Source organism: Amphiura filiformis, chromosome 3, assembly GCF_039555335.1.
Source record: "Amphiura filiformis chromosome 3, Afil_fr2py, whole genome shotgun sequence".
Lineage (NCBI taxonomy): Eukaryota > Metazoa > Echinodermata > Ophiuroidea > Amphilepidida > Amphiuridae > Amphiura > Amphiura filiformis.
The window spans coordinates 16,941,448-16,963,638 of NC_092630.1; the positions used below are offsets into that span (position 1 = coordinate 16,941,448).

The 22,191-nt window shown below is 36.9% G+C and overlaps 1 protein-coding gene across 1 annotated transcript; it reads right to left on the bottom strand.

Annotated features, from left to right (window-relative positions):
• Positions 1-1,494: 1,494 nt before the first annotated feature.
• Positions 1,495-18,677, bottom strand: LOC140148128 (inter-alpha-trypsin inhibitor heavy chain H4-like). The gene is made up of 9 exons (XM_072169985.1): positions 18,330-18,677; positions 15,158-15,190; positions 13,256-13,428; positions 12,758-12,868; positions 11,899-12,031; positions 9,705-9,974; positions 7,580-7,868; positions 4,617-5,164; positions 1,495-3,268 (listed from the first exon to the last, which is right to left on the bottom strand). Exons 1-9 carry the CDS (start codon positions 18,498-18,500, stop codon positions 2,885-2,887), a joined length of 2,112 nt encoding a protein of 703 aa, XP_072026086.1. The 5' UTR covers positions 18,501-18,677; the 3' UTR covers positions 1,495-2,884.
• Between the last annotated feature and the right edge of the window lie 3,514 nt (positions 18,678-22,191).

Sequence of the window (22,191 nt, forward strand, 5' to 3'; positions counted from 1 at the left end):
CGGCATAAAACAGTAATGGAATTGTTGTAACAAGTTTAATATTTCCACCTGCCCAACCTCATGACCTACTTTTTTAGCACAATGGTGTCACCCAATGAGGAAATACGCAGGCACAACCTACTTTAAATTCGTACTAGGTAATGCGCGTACAATACACACAAATGACCTAGTATCAACGTTAATACAAGCAAGCAGGTACTTTTGATGTTTAATGCCAAGATGCCATACTACATGTAGGTACATTCACCTCATGGCGCAAATGGGCTCCATTGACATAACTGAAATTTTAGGCAGAAACTAGAAGTGGGCATCCCATGAAAATCCCACCAGCAAATAAGGACAAGAGCCCTTAATTTTTGTGGGATTTTCAGAGGATGGTACTCTCGCTCTATTTGAAATTTACCCTAAAGCAAAGCAGCCCATGTACATGTGCCATTATGTATAGGCGAACCTTTTATATGTATATAGGTACATGAACACCAGTGTTTACTCAGAGGTCCTATGTAAGAGATCTTCGCCCAATGAAAATTATATTTGGCGCACAAGGATTTTCAATTTTGTATTACAAAGTTAAGTAAAATTGAGGAATTTTTGAGCCGAAATTGGGCTAATCTAAGGGAATATACTTCATTTGGGCACTCAATTTCATTAGAGAGTAAACACTGATGAGCACAAAGAGTGCCTTTGAATTTTGCAACAAATTTACTTCAAATTTGATACAGTTGCATATTTTACTTCTAAAATCATGATAAAGTTGCATATTTAACTTCTACAATCATGATAAAGCTGCATATAGTTACCTTTAAAATCATGACAATTCTGCATATTTCATTTAGCTTACAAAATCAATATAAATAATACTGAAATAACCTATCAAACTGTTTAAAATATATATTTCACATAGAACAATGATTTCTATACAATCCAAAATATAAAATTGTGATGATATACCAAGTATATTTACATGGCAAAGAGGCCTAAAAAAAATTGTTTGATTGGCGTAACATAAGAAATAGGGTAGGTAGGGATTTTTTATTTATTTTTAAAGCTGTAAATTGTGTAAATTGCATTTGAAAGAGGCCTTGCAAAAAAAAAGGCCTTGCAAAAAAAAAAGTCAGGGTCAGGCCTACTTTTAAGGTAGGTCGGGTTGTGCCAATCAAAGAATTTTTTTAGGCCTAAGGCGTAATAGCTTTGGCAAAAATAATCTAGTATTTAGCAATCCAATATCATAATCTTTGAATCTGTATATACACATTTTCATTAAATTTACATGTTGCACAAAATCAACCATACATGTTGACACCAGATTTAGATCATCACTGTTTAGGCCAATGGAACTCGATTATTAGTTTCCGATTGGATGTTTAAAAAAAAGGACGAGGTCGCTATTTCATTATTCATTATTCGGTCTCTTTTCATTATCCATTATGTCAACAAAATCAATGATTTTATGAACAGCTTTCTTCAAATTTAGGTACCCCACCAGTACCAAAGTATATATTGTTGATGAAAGACCATCTCAAAACAGGTATTAATGCTTAGATCATCTTTACAGACATTTTGCAACAGATTGAGAAAAGATTTGAATTTGTTTTCATAAAAATGAAAAGAAATTAGCAATTTTTGTAATCACTAGAAACATGATGAGGTAATCCTTAAATTTCCATTATTTACTACATCATCTACCCCTACAACTAAGAAAAAGTGCTGATTATGATCAGCAGGGGATGTCAGACATTTTGAGAGTTTCAATTTTGATTATTTCTATTTCAATGTTCAGATAATTGACTTTTTTATGAAAATAATGAAAGTTTTGGTCAAATTGAAAAAGTGATGCGGGCGGTCAATAGGAAACTAACAATCGAGTTCCATTAGCCTTAGATAATTGTTGTGAATATCCTACATATTGATGTATACCAGATTTGCTACAAAACCTTTCTTAAAATACCTGGAAGTAAAATGCTAGTATCTTGGAAATACTAATTAATATTATTTTGGCAGCATTATCCATTTAGAAAGCTATCATTTTGGTTGAACAGTCATCAAATTTTGATGGAGAAAGCTGGCAAATATTATTTTCCTCTTCAGCAACTCCTAAATTTGTCAAATTCTGGTAGTGCCATCCGTTGTTGAATCACCCTATATGGTCATTTACTATTTATGTGTGAAAGCATATATTCTAAAACTGGGAATAACATAAAAATAAAGAGCAGGGAAAGTGGAAGTAGTCTGCGAGGCCTGTAAGGACCACAGTGGTTTCCAGAAAGACACACTTTAAAAGTACCTTCCCATGTGCTCAGCACACTGGGACTGCATGTCGGTCATGATTTCAGTGATTTCGTAGGAGTTCAGACCAACACATTTTCCCCACAATTTCAAGTGGAAAAAGATCATTTTCTTCTACCGGACTGTTTTGGCAAGTGGGATGACAAGAGCTATATTTGTCTAGTTTTATCCATTTTTAACTAACAAACTGCAATGTACATCTTATTAAAACATTGATCTTAGGAAATGAGTCAAGGAAACCAATAATCACATTTATATTTCCATATTATGTCTTAGGGTTCATAAGTTAAGACCAATAATTGTATCAAAACAAAAGTTTTGGGCGTAGTAATTACAAAACACCTACGACCTTCTTACACTCGGCTGACAAATTTATTAAGAGTCGGAAAAAATGTGTTGTCTGGAGTATTTGAGACCAGCTCCAACTAAACCTGGACAAAGTCGGGAAATTATGTTTTGGAGATATTTTAAATGCTCAGATTGTGCTCTTTAAAATGATATATTGCATATTACTCAATCTTCTGTCCTTCAAAAATACATGTCATGTTTCTTAGACTGTATCTCAAATAACAGCTTGGTGACTTTGTCCGGGAATTTGTTACCACTGCAATACCATACCCAACAATGAACATCCAGTGAATAACAGGACCATGGGCATACTAGATCGTGTACTATCACCACTGCCACCATAACTTCTCAAAAACACATCATAATCTTCAGGATCACACTCACCTTGCGTAGAATTACTATTATCTACATTACCATTGATATCAGGTGGTTTCACCACCACTAACGATGTTAACGGAGTTACAAAGTGATACTTCAAAGACAGTTCCAGAGCCCTAGCTTCCAGTCGTTCCTTTTCATCCTTGTCATCCACTATAATTTGTTTTCTTAGCAGTTCTTTGATGGTAAGGTAGGCCCATAGTCGCTGGGTGAAGTCCTCAACAGCCTCTGTATTGAGCACAATATTTTCTGAAAGCTAAATGATATTATAAGAAAAACATTGATGAAAACAATTAACATGACCCAAACATAGTGACTGCTCAGTGCCAAAAGTGTAATAGCTGCCATGAGTAGCTGCCAAGTGTAGATGAGTATAATATACTGTATGTAAATTGCCAAATGTTCACAGGGCAGCTACTTCTAGCACTGAGCAGTAGATATATACAGCACCAAAAGTGATCAGCTTTAATTACACTACCAACTTGCAAGACAATAGGTTTTTGTGATTTCACAAATTGGTGGGTAAGGTCTCAATATTACACTGATTGACTGATTTCCCTAACTGGAGCCAAAACTGAATAGAAAATGATATATAAACCGGAAATTCCTGCCACTGGATGTGATACCCCTAATTGACAGACCAAGATAGGGTGGGAGTATGGCCCTCTGGCCTCCTGTTAGTGGTGTAGCATCATTCATAGGGGCAAAGGAAGGCATGTGAACCCCAAGTACCATTGAAACTTGTCGTAAAATGGCTGGTTTTCCCTTCAATCAGACTCGGTGTCCCTATTTGATTTCTCACATTACGCTTCTACCTCCCTGTAAGAAAGTCAATTGACAACTGACCAGGGACTATCTTTTGGAATTTGCATGAGAGGTTTAAATACCTCTTCTGGAGTCTTCAAGGAGAGCTGTTAAAGGGCAAACAACATCATATCATTGGCAAGCTAATATTATAAGGACAATGAAAATGACTCCTTTTTTGAGAAAATAAGACGTTTAAAATTGATATTCCGCAAAAACATTTTCCTGATTTTCCTTTTTCAATTTGCGACCAATATCTGTCTGTAGGTTACCCGATTATTTCCACATCTGTCACTATGTGATACTCCTGGTGGATTATTGCTTGCCCACAAAGTCCTCAATTACAACTTTGTTGGGATGGACAACAATATCATCATGACCAAGAAATAACAACTTACCACAACACTTCCTATCGCTGTAACATCAATCACACCACGATCACCTGAGCCTCCAATAACAACTTACCACAACACTTCCTATCGCTGTAACATCAATCACACCACGATCACCTGAGCCTCAAATAACAACTTACCACAACACTTCCTATCGCTGTAACATCAATCACACCACGATCACCTGAGCCTCCAATAACAACTTACCACAACACTTCCTATCGCTGTAACATCAATCACACCACGATCACCTGAGCCTCAAATAACAACTTACCACAACACTTCCTATCGCTGTAACATCAATCACACCACGATCACCTGAGCCTCAAATAACAACTTACCACAACACTTCCTATCGCTGTAACATCAATCACACCACGATCACCTGAGCCTCCAATAACAACTTACCACAACACTTCCTATCGCTGTAACATCAATCACACCACGATCACCTGAGCCTCCAATAACATTAACAGAGACTTCATTCTGGCCTTCCGCAAGTTGACCAGCAACTACCAGCTCTGTTCCTTCAAAATAGCTTGGAAATGACATCTGCGTTATACTTTCAATGTTGACAATATCGGAGGGAAAATGAAACTCAACATTGATGAGAAGCGGCGTAGAAATATCATCAAAGAAGCTTGCCAGTTGTAGACTTGAGTCTGAATCTACATAGATCTTACGATAAATGCCTCTATTCTGTCCGGCAAGTTTCTCCAGGAAAGCGCCATCAACATCATTGCCAAACCCCAACGTGAAAAGTGAGTATTGATTATTGATGATTTCTTTAGTAAGTTTTACAATCTCATCTGTAGCTGTGACCCCTGCAGATGGTTGTCCATCAGAGAGTATAATGATCATTGACAATGTAGTATCGACATATTGATTGTTGTTTGAACTGTGGAATTGGTTCAACAGGGTCACTGCACTTTCTATTCCACCATAAAAGTTTGTGGCTAATATTGTACATGTAGGTAAGAAGAAAAATAAATTATGAGAAATGGTTAAGTATAATTATAAGATTTCTATTTTCTAAATAAATTTCAATCTTGGTAAAAAATGGAAGTATTTGTGACCTGCTAGCACGTAATGAGTGTTAAGTCGCAAGTTGGTAGTTTCAAGAAATCCTGGCTGCTGAGTGGATGTTCTTTGTTTGCTGTGCACCTGTACAAGCCAGTAGTATATGTCCTTCATGAAGGGCCTGTCCCCATTCACAAAGGATATTCAGACATACTATTGGCTTGAACAGGTGTGTGTGAAACAAAGAACACCAACACAGCAGCTAGGATGTCTCCAAACATCACCTTGCAACTTTACGCTCATTTCGTGGTGGCAGGTCACATTTACAAATATTAGCTCATCTTGTCCCTACAGCTCAACTTACCGTACTTTGCCTAACCAGACAGTCCATGCCAAAATTGTTACTACACCTTTACATTTCATCGAATCTCTTTTTGATGTCTGTCATTTTGAACATCACACTTGAAAGATGTATGCTATGTAGAAACTTTATTTTGCAATTTCATAATTTGCATATTATTAGCATATTTGCAAGAAAAACATGAAAATCAATAAATACCTATATTTTTCACAATTTCAATATTTTATTAGAACTTAAGCATGTAGGCCGTTTGTTATGACTTGATGAATGAAGCTGTTAAACAGATTTTGATATTTTTGCTTATATTTCCTTTTTTGCCCCAAAATGTGTAAAAATCAAAATTTTTTGGATGACCTATATTTTCTTTGAATATTTATAAAAATTCTTAATTTAGGTATAATACAGTGCAGAAAAAGATGTCAATAAATTGTTCCATTTTCCATTTTGGGTTAAATACTCAATTTTCATGCGCTGGATATTTGAAACATAAAATGAAAACATGTCCATTGCACTTTTTCCTCGAGATATACTATAATATCAAGGTTACGGATAATTATAATCCCTTCTTATCTTCACTGATCCATCAGATACCTATTGTTATGAATGATCAATGTAAAGGTTCAGAACTGGGCTACTAATGGTCTGTCAAGTATCTATAGTTATTTTCATGACTGTGTCAACTCAAAAATCATGAAAGGTCGAATGTAGGAAAAGTATGATCAGTTGAGCTGTACATTTTAAATTAAGAATGAAAAGTTGATTAAAAATAAAAAGTGATAGTGACAAATACAAAAAAAATTATGAAACTGTTCACATTTGTGTAGAACTTGGCCATGGATTCAATCACCTTGTAAATGGGTTATAAACCTTAGAAAAATGTTTAACCCCCCCCAAGAGACTCAGTCCAGCCATCACCCTGTCCATAATTGCTATGGTAAATCCCTTGACCCTCGTATTATAGGATTGTCACCCACAGGATCAAAATAGTGTTCCCAGCATTTATCAACTAACATTATAATCCGAGACAGAAATAAAAGACTAGTTTACATCTGACGTCACTGTCAATCAAACTCCCCACAACCCTTGATTGGTTAGTAGCACGTGATAGGAAGGTTGATTCATTTGGTGCCTTCATCGGAGAAAAAGAATCATGGCAAATGGCGAAAAATTACGGTACTTTTACTTGGCAAAAAGCAACTTTTCTACACATTGTTGACAAATTACCTTCAGGAAAGAAAGTTTTCTACTATTAAGACCTGACTTTTGAGATGGCTTGCATGTTTGAAGGTACCAATTTAACCATATCTGGCATGCTGTATATTACCGCCACGTTCAGAAACTCATCATCACGACAACTCGTAAACAAATCATTTCTGATTGACAGGTGATGTCAGATGCAAACTAGACTTTTTAATTCTGTTTCCGATTATAGAAATGGAACAATAATTGCATCATCTTGACTTTTGAGTGTTACACACACAAAGCAAAATAGCATGTCCTATTTTTGCCAGACACATGACAAAATAATCTGGAAGAACATTATATTGCCCTTCATGATGAAATTTAGACTCTCTATGTTCCCCTTCTGGGGGGGGGGGTACTCAGTACAAATGGCCATACGGGGACGGTGCCGCAAACATGGGTAGCATTTTCAGCCTTCTGGTATATCAATGACCCCTTTTTCAAAGCCTATTTTGGTATATGAATGGGTCCTTTTTTCAAATTTTTCTCAATTTTTTAGGAAAACAGCCCAATTTTTCCTTAATCTGGGCAAAATTTTCACAAGTAAAAACTAAGACAATTTTGGGTAAATTCGGCCGAAAATGTTGACTTTTGGTATATTAATGGGTCCAAATTTCTTGAAAAATTCGTATATTTATGGGTCTACTTCCAAAATCTCAGGGCATGTCCCTACCAAAACCAAACTTGAGTCCCCCCCCCCCCCGGGTTCCCCCTCCCCATCTTGCACAAATTTAGCCTTCCTACTTACAATCTTTAGCCTCAAGTCCTCGAATAAAGCTCTTTGCAGTGGTAATCATATCCGTGGAAACAGTTACCATTGTGCCTTTCTTCCACACACTGACTGTGGTATGAAATAAGACAATATTGAAGGTATCTCCTTCCTGAAGTTGATCCAGGATGGTTAGCATAGCCACTCTAGTTTGATCCAGTTTGGTTCCAATCATAGAACCACTGACGTCTATAACGAAGACAACCTGCTTAGCTACAGGTGCGATTCCCTCGGGTGAGAAATGATGCACAAAATAACCATTGACCACCTGAAAGATTTATTGACGATACGTAAACACGCTATAAGTAAACTGGAGTTGTTATTTACGATGTTTTTTAAACTAAAATTAGTAGAAACATAAATAAAAGTATGTTCTTTCATCTATGCTGTCACAAAATTCATATTTGTTAAGAACTTTTTTAACTGCAGAAAAAACACATAACATTTAACTCGCTATAGGCAAAATATCTAATTCTTGATCATGAGAGTCAACTTGGGTACGCACAGATATTTGCATTGAGCGTACTACGCAAAGACTACGTGCTTACGGCACAAGCACATCTTTTGAGAAATGACCAATCACGGTCTTTGGTCGCGCGATAGTGTTCTTCCACAAAAAGTATGCTGGTGCAACAGTACGCAGAAGGTACAGCCCCTCATGAACGAGAATATCGATATTTTGCATATAAATGACATTATTACTGTGCATTCATAACCTCATTAATAAACGCGATGCGTGCGATCCAATCATATTTTATTATTTGCGAAAACGCGAACGCAAATCGAGGTCATTAATATCTCACAATTGGCCGCAAAATGCGTAATTGTTCCAATGTCGCACACAATTGACTTCTGCGTGCGCGGTATTGTGCGTCCAACAAACTGGCGCGCGCTGGCTGCCGATTTGGATTGCGCTACCATATTTGCACAGATTGTGATACGCACTTTTGTTATTGGTCGTTCTGTTTTAGCCTGATCGATTTTTGGCAAGGGAAGATGTAAAAAGCATCTATTTTTATAAACTTTTGAGCAAAATTTTGTGTTATTTTGTAAGGTGAAGAGATTAAAGTGACGGTTATGAATGAGGTTAATAACTTTGCATCGGTAATATGTCGGGCATTGTGAAAAATCTAAACATTTTGCTTTGGACCTCGGAATATCCCTCGGTTCCAAAGGCAAAATGTTTAGATTTTTCACAATGCCCTCTAAATAACCGATGCGCAGTTATTAACCTCTAAGTATATTCGATCCACTGATGTACCACATTCTTTCATATGAAAATATTATATTTAATTACCCGCAAAAAGATTCATCAAGATTGTCAAATACAATTATATAAAATATTCGTAAACAAATCCAATAAAAGGTGATGTAAGACACATGAAGGTATCAATATGGATAAGAAAGAGGGGGGCAGGCTAATACACTCAACAGGGATTGTGGCAACTACTTCCTTCAGCACATCTATGATCAGCTACTAACAGCGCCATCTACGTCTGCTACCAACAGGAAGCAACAGACGAGAAAGGTCGAAGCTGATCATTCAATTTGAGAAAGTGCTGTGATACAGCACGAAACGTCATTGAGGTAGTTCAACATCACCTTTTATTGGATTTGTTTACGAACATTTTATATAATTATATTTAATTACTATCATGAATCATGACCAACTGTTCTGGTCAATGCCTATTCATCCAGAAAGGGCTCATTTAATATTATGTTTGTATTTTTTTTGCCCAGATTTAACCTGGAAATATTTTCATGTGAGGCAGTCTGCCCCATCCATGCCTCTCCCATGTTACATATGTATGCCCATGCTTTAAAAGGGGTCTACAGAATAGATATATGTGTGACATGAGCTGGTCCGAGGGGCCTAAAGGCGGCAAAGAAGAACATAAGAAAATATACATCACAAAACTTCAGAACTTTAGAACTATAAGTATGCTAGACCATGGAGCAGATCATGTCACATAATATTTCCAACATTTTACTTCTTGACAAACTACAGAGAGAAAAAATGCTCAAGATCTTAACAACCCAAACCTTGAGAATCATTTTTTGTTAAGGTAGCATAATAATGTGCTATTAAAATATTAAACATTACCTGTATATTGCCACCATTGAATTCATGAACAACATCATACTTTATGACAAAGTCCCCAATGATCCCTTGCTGTGATTGGGTTGCCTGTTCATTTTCTGTTGGTTGGAACCTGACGTGCGCCCTCTGTGAGCTCGCCAAATCTATGTTGTTATTTGCTAAATCTGTAGTAATGATCTCACCGTCTTTTTCTGTGGTTTCTAACCATGCTTTGACTTGGGTTAAACCTTCTGGTTCTATGATATAGGCATCTACTCTTAGGTCTGCGACAGTCTGTAAAATAGTAAAAAACTCACATTTCAATGGATTTTAAAACTGTCAAAACTAATTAACTGTATGTTAATGACATGTTCCTCATTTTCTTTTAAATATCAATCAAGACGGTCTACGAGTCTATAAAAAATAAATAACTGTTGGTATTCATACTACGCCTTTCACATGTGCACATGTATCAAAGCGCTTTACATTTATTCTGCTGTCGTTAGAATATGTCTGCTGCTATAAAAATTCCCAAGGCATGCTCATACCTTTGGGCAGCGTCCAATGGACAATATTCCTAACAGCTCCCCATTTCACTTGTGGGTAGCAAAAGGCAAATAAGGTAAAGCACCTTGCCCAAGTGCACAACACGATGGCACCGCCGAGGCTCGAACTCGCACACCACCAATTGCAAGGCAGAGCCCGTACTGCTGTGCCTCAGTATCCCACAACACTGTTCAACTACTTTTCCTATATTCTGTCTGTGAATTGGGTTGATTAATAATGGTATAGTCTATTTACCAGCCGTTATCCATGGACAAGAGGGAGGATCTACAGTTAACTCCCTTTTATCTTGGTGTATGTGTGGGGGGCTGAGGGAAACGATAAAATGCAATGTCGGTCCTTCCTTATATGTGATGCGATCAAGCAAAATCAGTCGGAACTCGGAAATATTGATTTTGAGATATAGCCAAATGAAGGAAATATTTCCTTTTGTTTCCTATTGTTTTGGAAACTCTTTAATTGCTCATATCTTTGGAACTGAATGTTCAATTCCAATGGGGTTTTCTGCAAAACCCAGCTTTGTAAATGTTTTTTACTATTCTGTTAGAAACTGAAAATTTATTATTGCCGAGTTCCGACTGATTTTGCTTGATCGCATCACATATTTTATGAAATATCAATTGAATGTTGTTGAATGTGATATCATCTAATTTACACATTTGAAGTATTGACCGATAACATGATAACTAGTTTTCAGCAAGGTTCTACAGAGGTCTGGCACATGTGTCATCACCCTGATATATTCATGGTAGAAATCACCATGGTAGGTTGAATCCACAGCCACACATGGCCATTTTGTTCCGACCTGTTTAATAGTTTTGAGACGCATAATGGGCGAGGGACATCCGACTTTGACAATAGCCTGGTGACTGAACTCTGTAGATGTCAGTGAGTATGGTATACGCCATGAGGTCATCTGCTTTTAGACTGCCTCCACCAGTGGCCTACGCTGCACTATTGTTTGGCACATATAAAATCAGAATTTTAGTCAGTTTTTGAGCTCAATATGCACGGTTCTTTCTCAATACGCAAGCTAACGACTATCATATCCTTTCAACACATCAAAAGCGGCTTCTTTAGAATAACACAATTACGGGAGATATTCATCATTTTCTACCCTGGTATCCAAAGATTTATCCATCATCTGAATATCAAATAGTGCATAGCACATTCACGTGTATCGATCCCGGGCATTGATATTAGTGTCTCTGCTGTACAATGTAATTATTAACCAATGTAATTATTAACCAGCGATGTCCGTGCGTCTGGTGATTTGTTTATCAAATTATGGCGCAAACACAGAAGTGAGGTTGATTGACTAATTGCATCACGAAATCATCAATTCAGCACCTCATTCACTGGTCAAATTGCATAGCATCCCATGAGCCAGCTCTTTTTACGCGATAATCAGAGAGAGCAGACGGACACCGCTGAAGGAATTTGCTGAATACTACTAGTTGATAGTTCATTAGTCCCAAATATCGATTCAGCTTCGATGGTCAATTCCGAGATTGAAGATATTTGGCTGTGGTGCCTTACCTTTGTTTACAAATAATGCTGTCACTTCATCTATACAACAGTTATCAATTCAAAATATTTCATCCAAAAGCAGCTATAATACACTACGTTTTGCATTTGTACAATTTAAGCTTACCTGATTAGGCCTAATACTGATTCTATTCTCATAGAACCCCTTCTTTCTCAGCAATAGCTGCTGGTATATCAATGTGCACTTCACTTCACTTTGGGCTTCTACATTTATAGATACAGCAAATGATCTTTCAGACCTGAAAAAAAAAGGAATGCAATTCATTAATCAAAAACGACAAGAAACATATTAGAGTATTACCGAAGAGTACATATTCTTGAAAGGGAACTCAATTGGTTTAAACTTCTGTGGGCTCTGCAATTGGTCATTTTTGGCCATAAAAGTTAACCTACTTTAGAGATCGGAAGGTTGTGGGTTCGATTCCCATGCCGGCACATTCCCTTGCTTTTTTTTCCAAGTTGGGTTGTGTGCCGGTTGGAATTTGTGTTTATTCGTTGTCATGTTTAATTGTAACACTTTGGGTTGGTAAACTGTTCATTCTTTCTTATTAAATATATTCAGTTTCCTCTTGTAGCGAGCAATCGGTCCCCATTGTGTTTATTTGTTCTTGTGCAGGATGCGTATCCCCATTACCTACTTTACCTACTTCTATACCTACGTTTGTTGTTCCTGGTTTGGTTCAGCTTGTTCCAGTGTACTTTTGCACATGTATTCATGTCGGTCCCTCTTGTTTTTGGCAGGTTAACACTTCAGTCGGTCTTGGAATATTGGTTATTTTTAGCTATCAAACTTTACCTACATTCTTAGTTGTTTGTTGTCCCCTAATGCTTGTGTTTTACTTGTATACCTTGCTCTTTCTTTTCTTGTCCATATCATTTGATAATTAATGTTTTAGCAGTATAGTTAACTTGCCTCCAGTGCCCAAAGAATAATATTTTTCTTGGTTTTAACACATATTGCTCACCTTTGTTGCACTAAACTGGTAGTCCGTCCACATGCCTTGGCAGTGTTATAGATTTCCTGAGCTTCTTCCTTTTCTTCAACTTTAGAGCGATAGATGGTTCCATTTACCTCACTGCAAAAATGACAAAACAATGAACAATTCCAAATTAAAATAACATTGGTTCACCATTTCCTACTTTTTGGGTATCTTAATATCAATAGACTGTATGACACAAAAAAAGTGTGGCCTGGTGTTGTGATCTTTAATCTTAATGGGCTACAGTAGGCAACTCACAGGCCTGAAACAAGTCCCGAAGCCTGTTTATTTTCACCCTTGTCTACATCCCATTGCATGGTTAAAGAAGACCTGGAAGGCAAAGAACACCCTACTTCAACAACCTTTTACTGCCAGATACCATACCACTTTGGCTTCAAATCGTAGTACATGAAGAAACTTTGTAGCCGCCTGCTTCACAGCCGAATGAAATGAAATGAAAAAAATCAACCAGTAATTACTTACATGTAAAGCTCTGTGATGAATGCTTCCTCTGGTAGTTCCATAATTAATTCAGCTTCTTTGGACTCATCCCCAGTGTTCACAAGCTGACTGGTTACAGAAGTATCAGTGAACCGTGCAGTTGTAGATGAGATGATGTGTAAGCTGCTTATTTTGATAGAATCCAGTGGTAGATTCTGTGGAAATTAAATTCAGTAATTGAGTAAATTGAAATTTACTGATTACAAGTTTAAGTTGTTTTACTGAACATGACTTCAAGATGTCTAACATTTATTAATTGAAACAAAATCACAGTTTTAAGGAATCGGATAGTAACGATTGCACAGTATTTTTCGTGAGACCTGAGAGCACATCGCACTAAGCCAAACTGCATTCTGAATGTGAGGAATGTCCTTCTGATATCAAATGATACAAATTATATGTTAAATATAACAGTCCTCAAATTAAACTTTACTAGGCGGTTACCCGTATTTCGCGGTTCTCGGCTGTCATGGTTATTGGCTTTTGCAGATCTCAAAATCAGGGTGTGTCCTTTGGCTGGGATCACTGTCCTCACAGATGAGCTCAATTGCAGCTTTTTGCAATTTGACCTGACTTTCGCTCTCAAATATCAGCTTCTTTGGCCAAAGTTACACCCACGCACCAAGTTTCATGAGCAATTTTAAATGTTTTTTGACCTATGACCTCTCAACTGTAGGTCTGAAGAAAAGGTCACCGTGGAAACTTTTGTTTGTTAGTCCAAGGTCCACCCACCCACCACATTTGAGCTCCATAGGGGCAATTTGAAATTTTTACCTTTTTGACCTATGACCTCTTCACCTAGGTCTAAAGAAAAGGTCACCGTGGAAACTTTTGTTTGTTAGTTCAAGGTCCACCCACCCACCAAGTTTGAGCTCTATAGGTGCAATTTGAAGTTTTTACCTTGCATGACCTATGACCTCTTAACCGTAGGTCTGACGAAAAGGTCACCGTGTAAACTTTTATTTGTTAGTGCAAGGTCCACCCACCCACCAAGCTTGAGCTTCATAGGGGCAATTTGAAATTTTTACCTTTTTTTGACCTATGACCTCTTCACCGTAGGTCTGAGAAAAAGGTCACCGTGGAAACTTTTATTTGTTTGTCCAAGGTCCACCCACCCACCAAGTTTGAGCTCTATAGGGGCAATTTGAAATTTTTACCTTTCTTGACCTTTGACCTCTAAACCGTAGGTCTGACAAAAAGGTCACCGTGGAAACTTTTGTTTGTGAGTCCAAGGTCAACACATTGGCATGGCTAGATTTGCCATTTAAAGTGTTTATAATTAGACTTCAATTGAACTTGACCCCGGCCTTGACCTTTGACCTTAAAAAATATAAACTCGTTCTTCCTCATACCAAGCTGCACCCACCCACCAAGTTTGAGGAACGTGCGACCCCCGGTCTCCGAGAAAAGAGCCGGACAGACAAACAGACAGACAGACACACACACAGATTCTGGTGAATTATAGTAAGATAAATCTAATGATATGTACTTAAAGTGTATGTAGCTGGGAGGAAAAGCCGTTTATCATTTGAAAAAGACCTAAAAATGTTAGGTCTTTTGGGGGAAAAATGCATATCTTCAATACGATCGATAGGTCAAATTTTTTAAATGATGGATGGCTTTCAGCAATTCCTCCCAGCTACATACACTTTAAGTACATATCATTAGATTTTATAAAGTTTACTTTGAGGACTGTTTTATTAAAAATATCATCTTTTTTAATAATTTGTAAATAAAATTTGTATTATTTGATATCAGAAGAACATTTCTTTTTGGTCATTGTTTCCTCCTATCTGCAACAAAATTCTTAATGGCAAAGCTTTTCCCCACTAGGAATGACCAGGTACCCGTCTGATACAATATTTTCAGCCAAATACCACATACCGTATTGGTGTCTATACTCCTTGCTTGGCGCACCTGTAAGAATGATAATGAGAAAATAAAATTATCTGACAATTAAATTCACTACATGGTAGTGGTGTAGCTACGGGTTGTGGCGCCCAGGGCTAAGGATACATAATGGTGCCCCTCCCTAATTCTAGAAACAAGTGTGCGTGGAGCGCGAGAAAATTTCCACAAATAGGGCCTATCCCTCATTAATTTTGGTTATAATGAAGTTGAATATCGGTCTTAAATTGATCTTTCAAATGATTTTGGGCTGAAATGCGCAAAATAACAATGCACCAAAATATAAGTGTACTCTTTTACATGAGCAAATTTGCTCCTGAAGATGCAGAGAAGTCCCAAAATAAATTTCTATACCGTAATATACATATAGGCTTAATTCACACATAATATTTTTAATAACTGACAATGACTGAAGGAGTTACCATTCCCTGCTCTATCTACTCCACAGAGTAACTATCATGTTGTCGTGGAAAATAAATAAATTTCTTGATCAACTTGCTTGGTACTGACTTATGCATGTTATACACCCATCGTGTTCTGCAGTAGCATGTTTTGTTGAAATTTTTTTAAATGTTTTCTTCCATGACAGTTCTAATACCATCAACTGACAACTCAAATACAAAGGATATCAGTTGGCAATTTTGTTATGCAATCAAGTTTACAACACTCTCAGTCTTGCAATGAGCAGAAAGTCACTGAGTCACGCCATTCAAGTACCTCAAGTGGCCTACTGCAGTGACCAGATATGACCCTGTGTGATTTCCATGTAATTTTGCAATAACAAAACCATGTTTTCCTTGATTTTGGTATGAAATTGAGCAAATAAAATTCAATGTCATGTCAATTTGGGTATTATTAAGGGCAACTAAAACTGATTTGACTGAGGTACAAAAAAATGTAAGTTTTATCTGTTTGGAATCTATATTGACTAGTCTGACTTCTGAGGGAATTACTGCAGTGTAAACAAACTAACTCATGGCCCATATGAACATGGTGTACTGGTTTTCAGTACTCTGTTTTCTATGGGTGACTGTAGGAACCCATGGATTCGATCCATGTTATATGACTCAGTTTATCCAGCTCTGAATAAAGGTCTGTTCTGTCTGTAGTACATGACATGGCCTGGGACTGGGTCAGATGCAAGCAAATTACGTCCAAAACACATGGCAGTTTAATTTCTTAAGAACTGGTGTGCATTACGTCCAACATGCGGGGCAGTTTAATTTCTGAAGAACTGGTGCGCATTCATAAGATAGACTGCTTAATTTAGGTCTCTCATTTTCGGGAATTTATGCTCCCGGGTACCCTATATTTTTTTCGGGCGGGTACCCGGGTAACCGGGGTTCAAGTATCACCAGGGATCAAGTCAAAGTGCGGTTTGAAATTTGCACTTTTTTATTTCAAATTGTCTCCAAACACATACCTACAGGTATGTAGTCAATGTTAAATTGAAAATATATACCTGCAAAATATTTCATATTTCATATTTTCAGTTAAAACAACATCTGTGTTTGACATTGACCTCAGGCCTCTTGTAATTGGATTTTCTGGAGCAGGGTTCACAGACTGGACCAAGTTTTTCGACTTAAATTATGGGTCACTAAACTTTTTTTAAAGTAAACTTTCACGCAAAATCAGACCAGTGAATGGCTGGTATATATACTAAATAATGACCTTCGGGTATCGAGCAGCTGGTTTTTGTACTTGGGTATGATAATTTTTGAGCGTGACTCGATTTCCTGGGAATTACTCCTAGCCTTACTGCTTATACTATTGATCAGCTCGTAATAGGCGTGAATTATTCAGTTTTATTACTGCATGAGTCAATAATTGAGTTGACTTCTGACGTCATTGCCTGGCAGTATGCGCACGCCTAATCACAATTTCCATTGTTTTTTTGCCTGGCAGTATGCACACACATCATATTTTATTCAGGGCCCATGGTTTTAAAACTCCAAGAACGCTATCATTAGGCAGGCCAGAGGCGTTGTATTTAACATTAGTTTTGGACATTTATTAATATATTTTCTTTATTTTCCACCCAACTTGCCGGGTGAAAAATAAAGAAAATAATTAAATATACAAAGCTAATGCTAAATATGGCGCCCCCCCTCTACCTAATGTGAACAGTGTAGTGGTTGTATGCAGTTTGATCAAGCAGAGTCCCTTGCCTTTGTTTAAAACTTATGCTCGCGTAAATTCACAAAAGCATGCATCGGTCACACAGTTCGCGTTCCTTTGCTTTAATACACGGTGTCGTGCTTCAGCAAATCCGACTAGATTTTGAATGCAATGGTCTCTAGCCAGCATTCGAAATAGGGCCGGTCAGCCGGCCATTGGCCTGTAACTTTTTGGCCTGGCCGGTAACTTTTCTGACTGGCATCTAGTTGCCGGCCCGGCTGGCCGGTAACTTTTTAAGGTCAAGCCCGGCTGGCCTGTAATTTTTTGAGGCATATTTCGAACACTGTCTCTAGCCTAGAATGTGAAGCTATCAGTGAGCAAATTCTACTAAGGCTAAGCTAGACTCGCTTGCCAGTCCTATATACGCCGTACCTATGTATATTAAGCATTTAAGGACTGGCTTACGCCATTTTGGATGTCAATGGGAAATACACACTTAACGATTTGCGCCAGTTAGAAACTTGAAAAAAAATCTTTAAAATTTCATCAATGTATATATAAAAGTGGTACCAACCTTATTGTGCTTGCTAATTTAAGAATCGGTTGAAACAAAATTAAGGATCAAATGCATTTTAGTGTCCAAAAGGCAAAATTATCGTCAAAGTTCTGCGAAATCGGCACCCTTGCGAAGGGTTCAGAATTGAGTCGGGAACGAAAATATCCGATCTTTGCGATCAAAAACACAAAATTACAACTTTAAACATACTAAATTTTTTTTTTTTTTTTTTTTGGCAAAAGACATTATTACCAAACAATATAGAATAGAAAATTTGACACCATTTTCTCAAAATATTGAAGAAATTTGCTCACTAGACATCGAAAAAGTACGCAATCCAATTCCTGTTCAAACGCGTGGGAAACTGAAAGCGCATAATCCCCACTACTAGCTAAGCTAGACTTCTCGAGCAAGGGAAAACACAATCGATGATTAATATTGTGATTGTTGATGACAAACTATTTTATTTACCTGGTTTTTTAGACTTATTCTGGCATCATTTCTTAACAAGTGTTTTTGTTGCACTCCTGCAATAACCATATGTTTTGAAAGAACACTTGCTTGTCCAACAACAATCAACAACATGATGACAGCAACAATTTGAAGTAAGCTTAAGCTTACCACAACCACGACAGATTTCATTTTTGCAGCCACAGTACCACACACGTCCAATCTGGTTAATTATTGACCAATGTTATTGCATGCACATTGCATGGAGTAAAACCCCAATGTACTAGCTCATGTGGAGGTATTTTTATTGTCTCCTTCAAAATTTGTAATATAAAACAAATAGGAATTTCCCCGAATTTATGACGTCTATATTCCAAGAATCTTGAAACATATTGTGTGACGTCATCAAATTACAATATTATAATTACTGAACCCTGGACTTATGGTAGCTTTAGCAGTCAGCTACCTGCACAACCGATTCTTTTGTTCTGCAAGGCTCACTCAGTCATTTAATGAGGCAATACAAACGATCGAAATTGGTGTTGAAATGAGCAAAATTTTGAGTTACACCTTTTCAGTGTAAAAATATTTTTCTCAGCCAAATGAAAAGCAATAATTTTCATTTTTTCAGTAAATGGCTGGAAAAACTATAATGCTTGATATTGATTTTTTTTAAATCCTGGTGTTAAACTTAGGCCTGAAATTCAGTCATTTAGTGTAAGATATTCGATTTTTATAGGCTTCAGCTCGGCCCGCGAGCTTTTTCTTGGATCAACCTTTTAGCTTTTCAAAGTAATATAGTTCGCTAATGAAGGATTTTCCCCAACTTTCTAAAGCACATCACCGTGAGCTATATATCATAGTTTTGTCAGAATTTCCGTTTTGATTTCACCATCTTTCACTGTCGGCTGAAAAATTTCTAAATCAACACGTGAAATCTAAAGGCTAGTACTAGCATTGTGGATCGATATCCCTGGGTTTAATAGGAATACCGGCATGGCTATAGTGTTGCCAGAACTTCAATATAGCAAAGAAATTCCCAGACCTATAGCGCTCCTACTGATCATGTTTAACCAGAACACCCAATTGGGGATTTAATCGCTGGTCGGGCAATTTGCTTTCAATGAAAAATTGACCTGGATAACAACAAAGGAAATATCGACTATTTCTGCTGGTTGCTCTCGAGATAAAAGTACTCACCATTGCCTACTTTTACTTAGTTTGACATTTTCGGAGCATCAATGGAAATAGGGTAAAACAAAAACGGAAATTCTGACAAAACTATAACATATAGACCCACACGATGTGCTTTACAGAGGTGGGAAATATCTTTCTTTAGCAAACTATGTTAGTTTGAGACGCTAAAACATGAATTCCGTAAAAAGCTCGCAGGCGAATTCAAGGCCTCAGGACCAATTTGATGCTTAATTTTAACACCAGGATTTAAAAAAAATGTATATCCAAGCACCAAGTTTTTAACTGACATTACTGAAGAAAAAAAAAATATTGCTTTATATTTGACCGAGAAAATTAATTTCATAGCAAAAAGGTGTATCTCTGAATTGTGCTGATTTTTACATGTATCGATCGACTTTTAGCGCGACTAAGCATTTCTAAAGAATTGGTTGTCCAGGCGGCAGACTGTTAGGACCTCCTAACTCATTAACTGCTATATAAAAGTACTAGTATACGTTTTTAGAATGGCAGTGATTTGATGAATTCATTTCTGAGGTCAATTTTGGGCCAAAATGCTCATTTTTGGAGAAAATTATAAAAAAAACAGCGTTTGGTTTTTTTTGGGCCCAAATTTTTTTGGTCAACGTAACAAAAAATTATTGGGCCACAATTTTTTTTATTAATTTTAAAAACTAGACAAAAATATCTAGGACTCGTTTTTTCATTTATCTAGGACCCGTTTTTTCATTTAAAAAAAATTTTGACCAACTTTGAGAAAATTAAACCAAAAATGGTCAAAAAATGCTAAAATTTCAAAAAATCATAAAAAAAGCCTGATTTTCGCCCAAATTTCAAATATTCTTGGTGAAGTTGTTGAAAAAAACAAACAAAACACAGTTCCTAGGGAGCGGTCATTATTTACACCAGGGATGGTTGGAGGATTTGAGGGGAAATGTGAAATTTTTGGGTGAGCAAGATCAGAGGGGGAAATGCAAATTTTGTTGCCAGGAAAGAGGGGGAATGTTAAGTTAAAATGGAGACATTTCATAAAATAAGCGGGGAATGCAGAATTTTTGAACGGAAGCAGAGGGTGAACGCGAAATTTGTTGTCAAAGAAATTGAAATCCTCCATTCCTCGCTGGCGTAAATAGTGACTGGTCCCCTAGATATTTTTATCTAGTTTTTAAAAATTAATAAAAAAATATTTTTGGCCCAAGAATTTTTTTGTTACGTTGTACGAAAAAGAAGTAACCCCCCCCGCCCCCTGTTTTTTTGGATTTTCTACAAAAATGAACATTTTGGCCCAAATTTGACTTTTATACACTTTAGACCAATAATTTAGCAGTTATGAAGCCCGCCCGAACTTTCCATAATTCCAGGGTCGAGACCACCCTTAATTCTGTGGGAAAATGTTTTTAAAACGTTATAAGAGGCTGTGCAATAATTATGAGCTACCGTGGGGGTAAAATTTCAAATGGCGTGCCAAAATTGCTTGTTTATGTTTCAAAAAATAATGAAAAATCTTGGCCTTTTCTCAAGGTAAGTGTCTATGCAAGTTCAATGGACTAAATTGCATTTTCATGTTGGAAAGTTTTTGGGGTGGACATTTAATATAGGGACTGGGCGCTTATTAGGAACAATACGGTATTGAGTTACACACAGTGGTGTGCCACTGAGAATTTGAAAGTACCAATTTTTCAAGAAATTTGGACCCATCGATATACCAAAAGTCCAAATTTTCGGCTGAATTTAACCCAAATTTTCTTAGTTTTCACAAATTTTCCCCCAAATTTTGGCAAAATTTCAAAAATTTTAGCTAGATTGCATGAGGCAAAATTGGGCCATCCATATTACTAAAATTGGCCGAGAAAAAGGGGTCATTGATATACCAAATAGAATTTTTTCAGGGATAAAATGGGCTGGCAAAGAGTAAAGTGGCATTGACTAAATGGTGATGAAAATTTGGCTTTGTCCCACCCTACACACCCCCCATACTAGAAATCTGGTTATGTCACTGGTTCCAAGGTGTTATGTCATTGAAAATATTGTGTTTTGCTTTGATGTTCATTTGGTTGGATAAGAGAGAGATCTGTATAACATAGGTCCAGATAACAAAGATATTGGTATAAGAGGTCCAGATAAGGGAGGTATGACTGTAGTGAGGTTTTATATTTTACAGGTGATGAGGAACAAATAAAATGCATTGATATTTTCAAGTAAGTCATATCCTGTCATTAAGGGGTCAGTATGTCACCCACTTTTCCACAGTATTTTTGTGGGACTGACACGGGACTGACAGCACGTCAGAAACACCAAATTACATTCTGAATATGAGGAATGTCCTTCTGATAATCAAATAATTTAGATTTTTTTGAAATTTACGATACAATACAAATTTTATGTCAAATTATTACAGTGTATGTAGCTGGGATGAAAAACCGATAATCAATTGAAAATTTTAACCTTTCGTATTGAAGATAATACATTTTCCCCCCAAGACCTAAAATATATAGGTATTTTGAGGAAAAATGTATATCTTCAATATGATAGGTCGATAGGTCACAATTTTCATATGATGAACGGCTTTTCATTACATACACTCGAACCAATGTAACTACTGTAATCCTTTCCTATTTTCTTTCATTCTTTTTTTTTTTTTTTTTTTTGCTCTTCACTTTTTCAAACATTGGAAAAAAAACGCCACTGA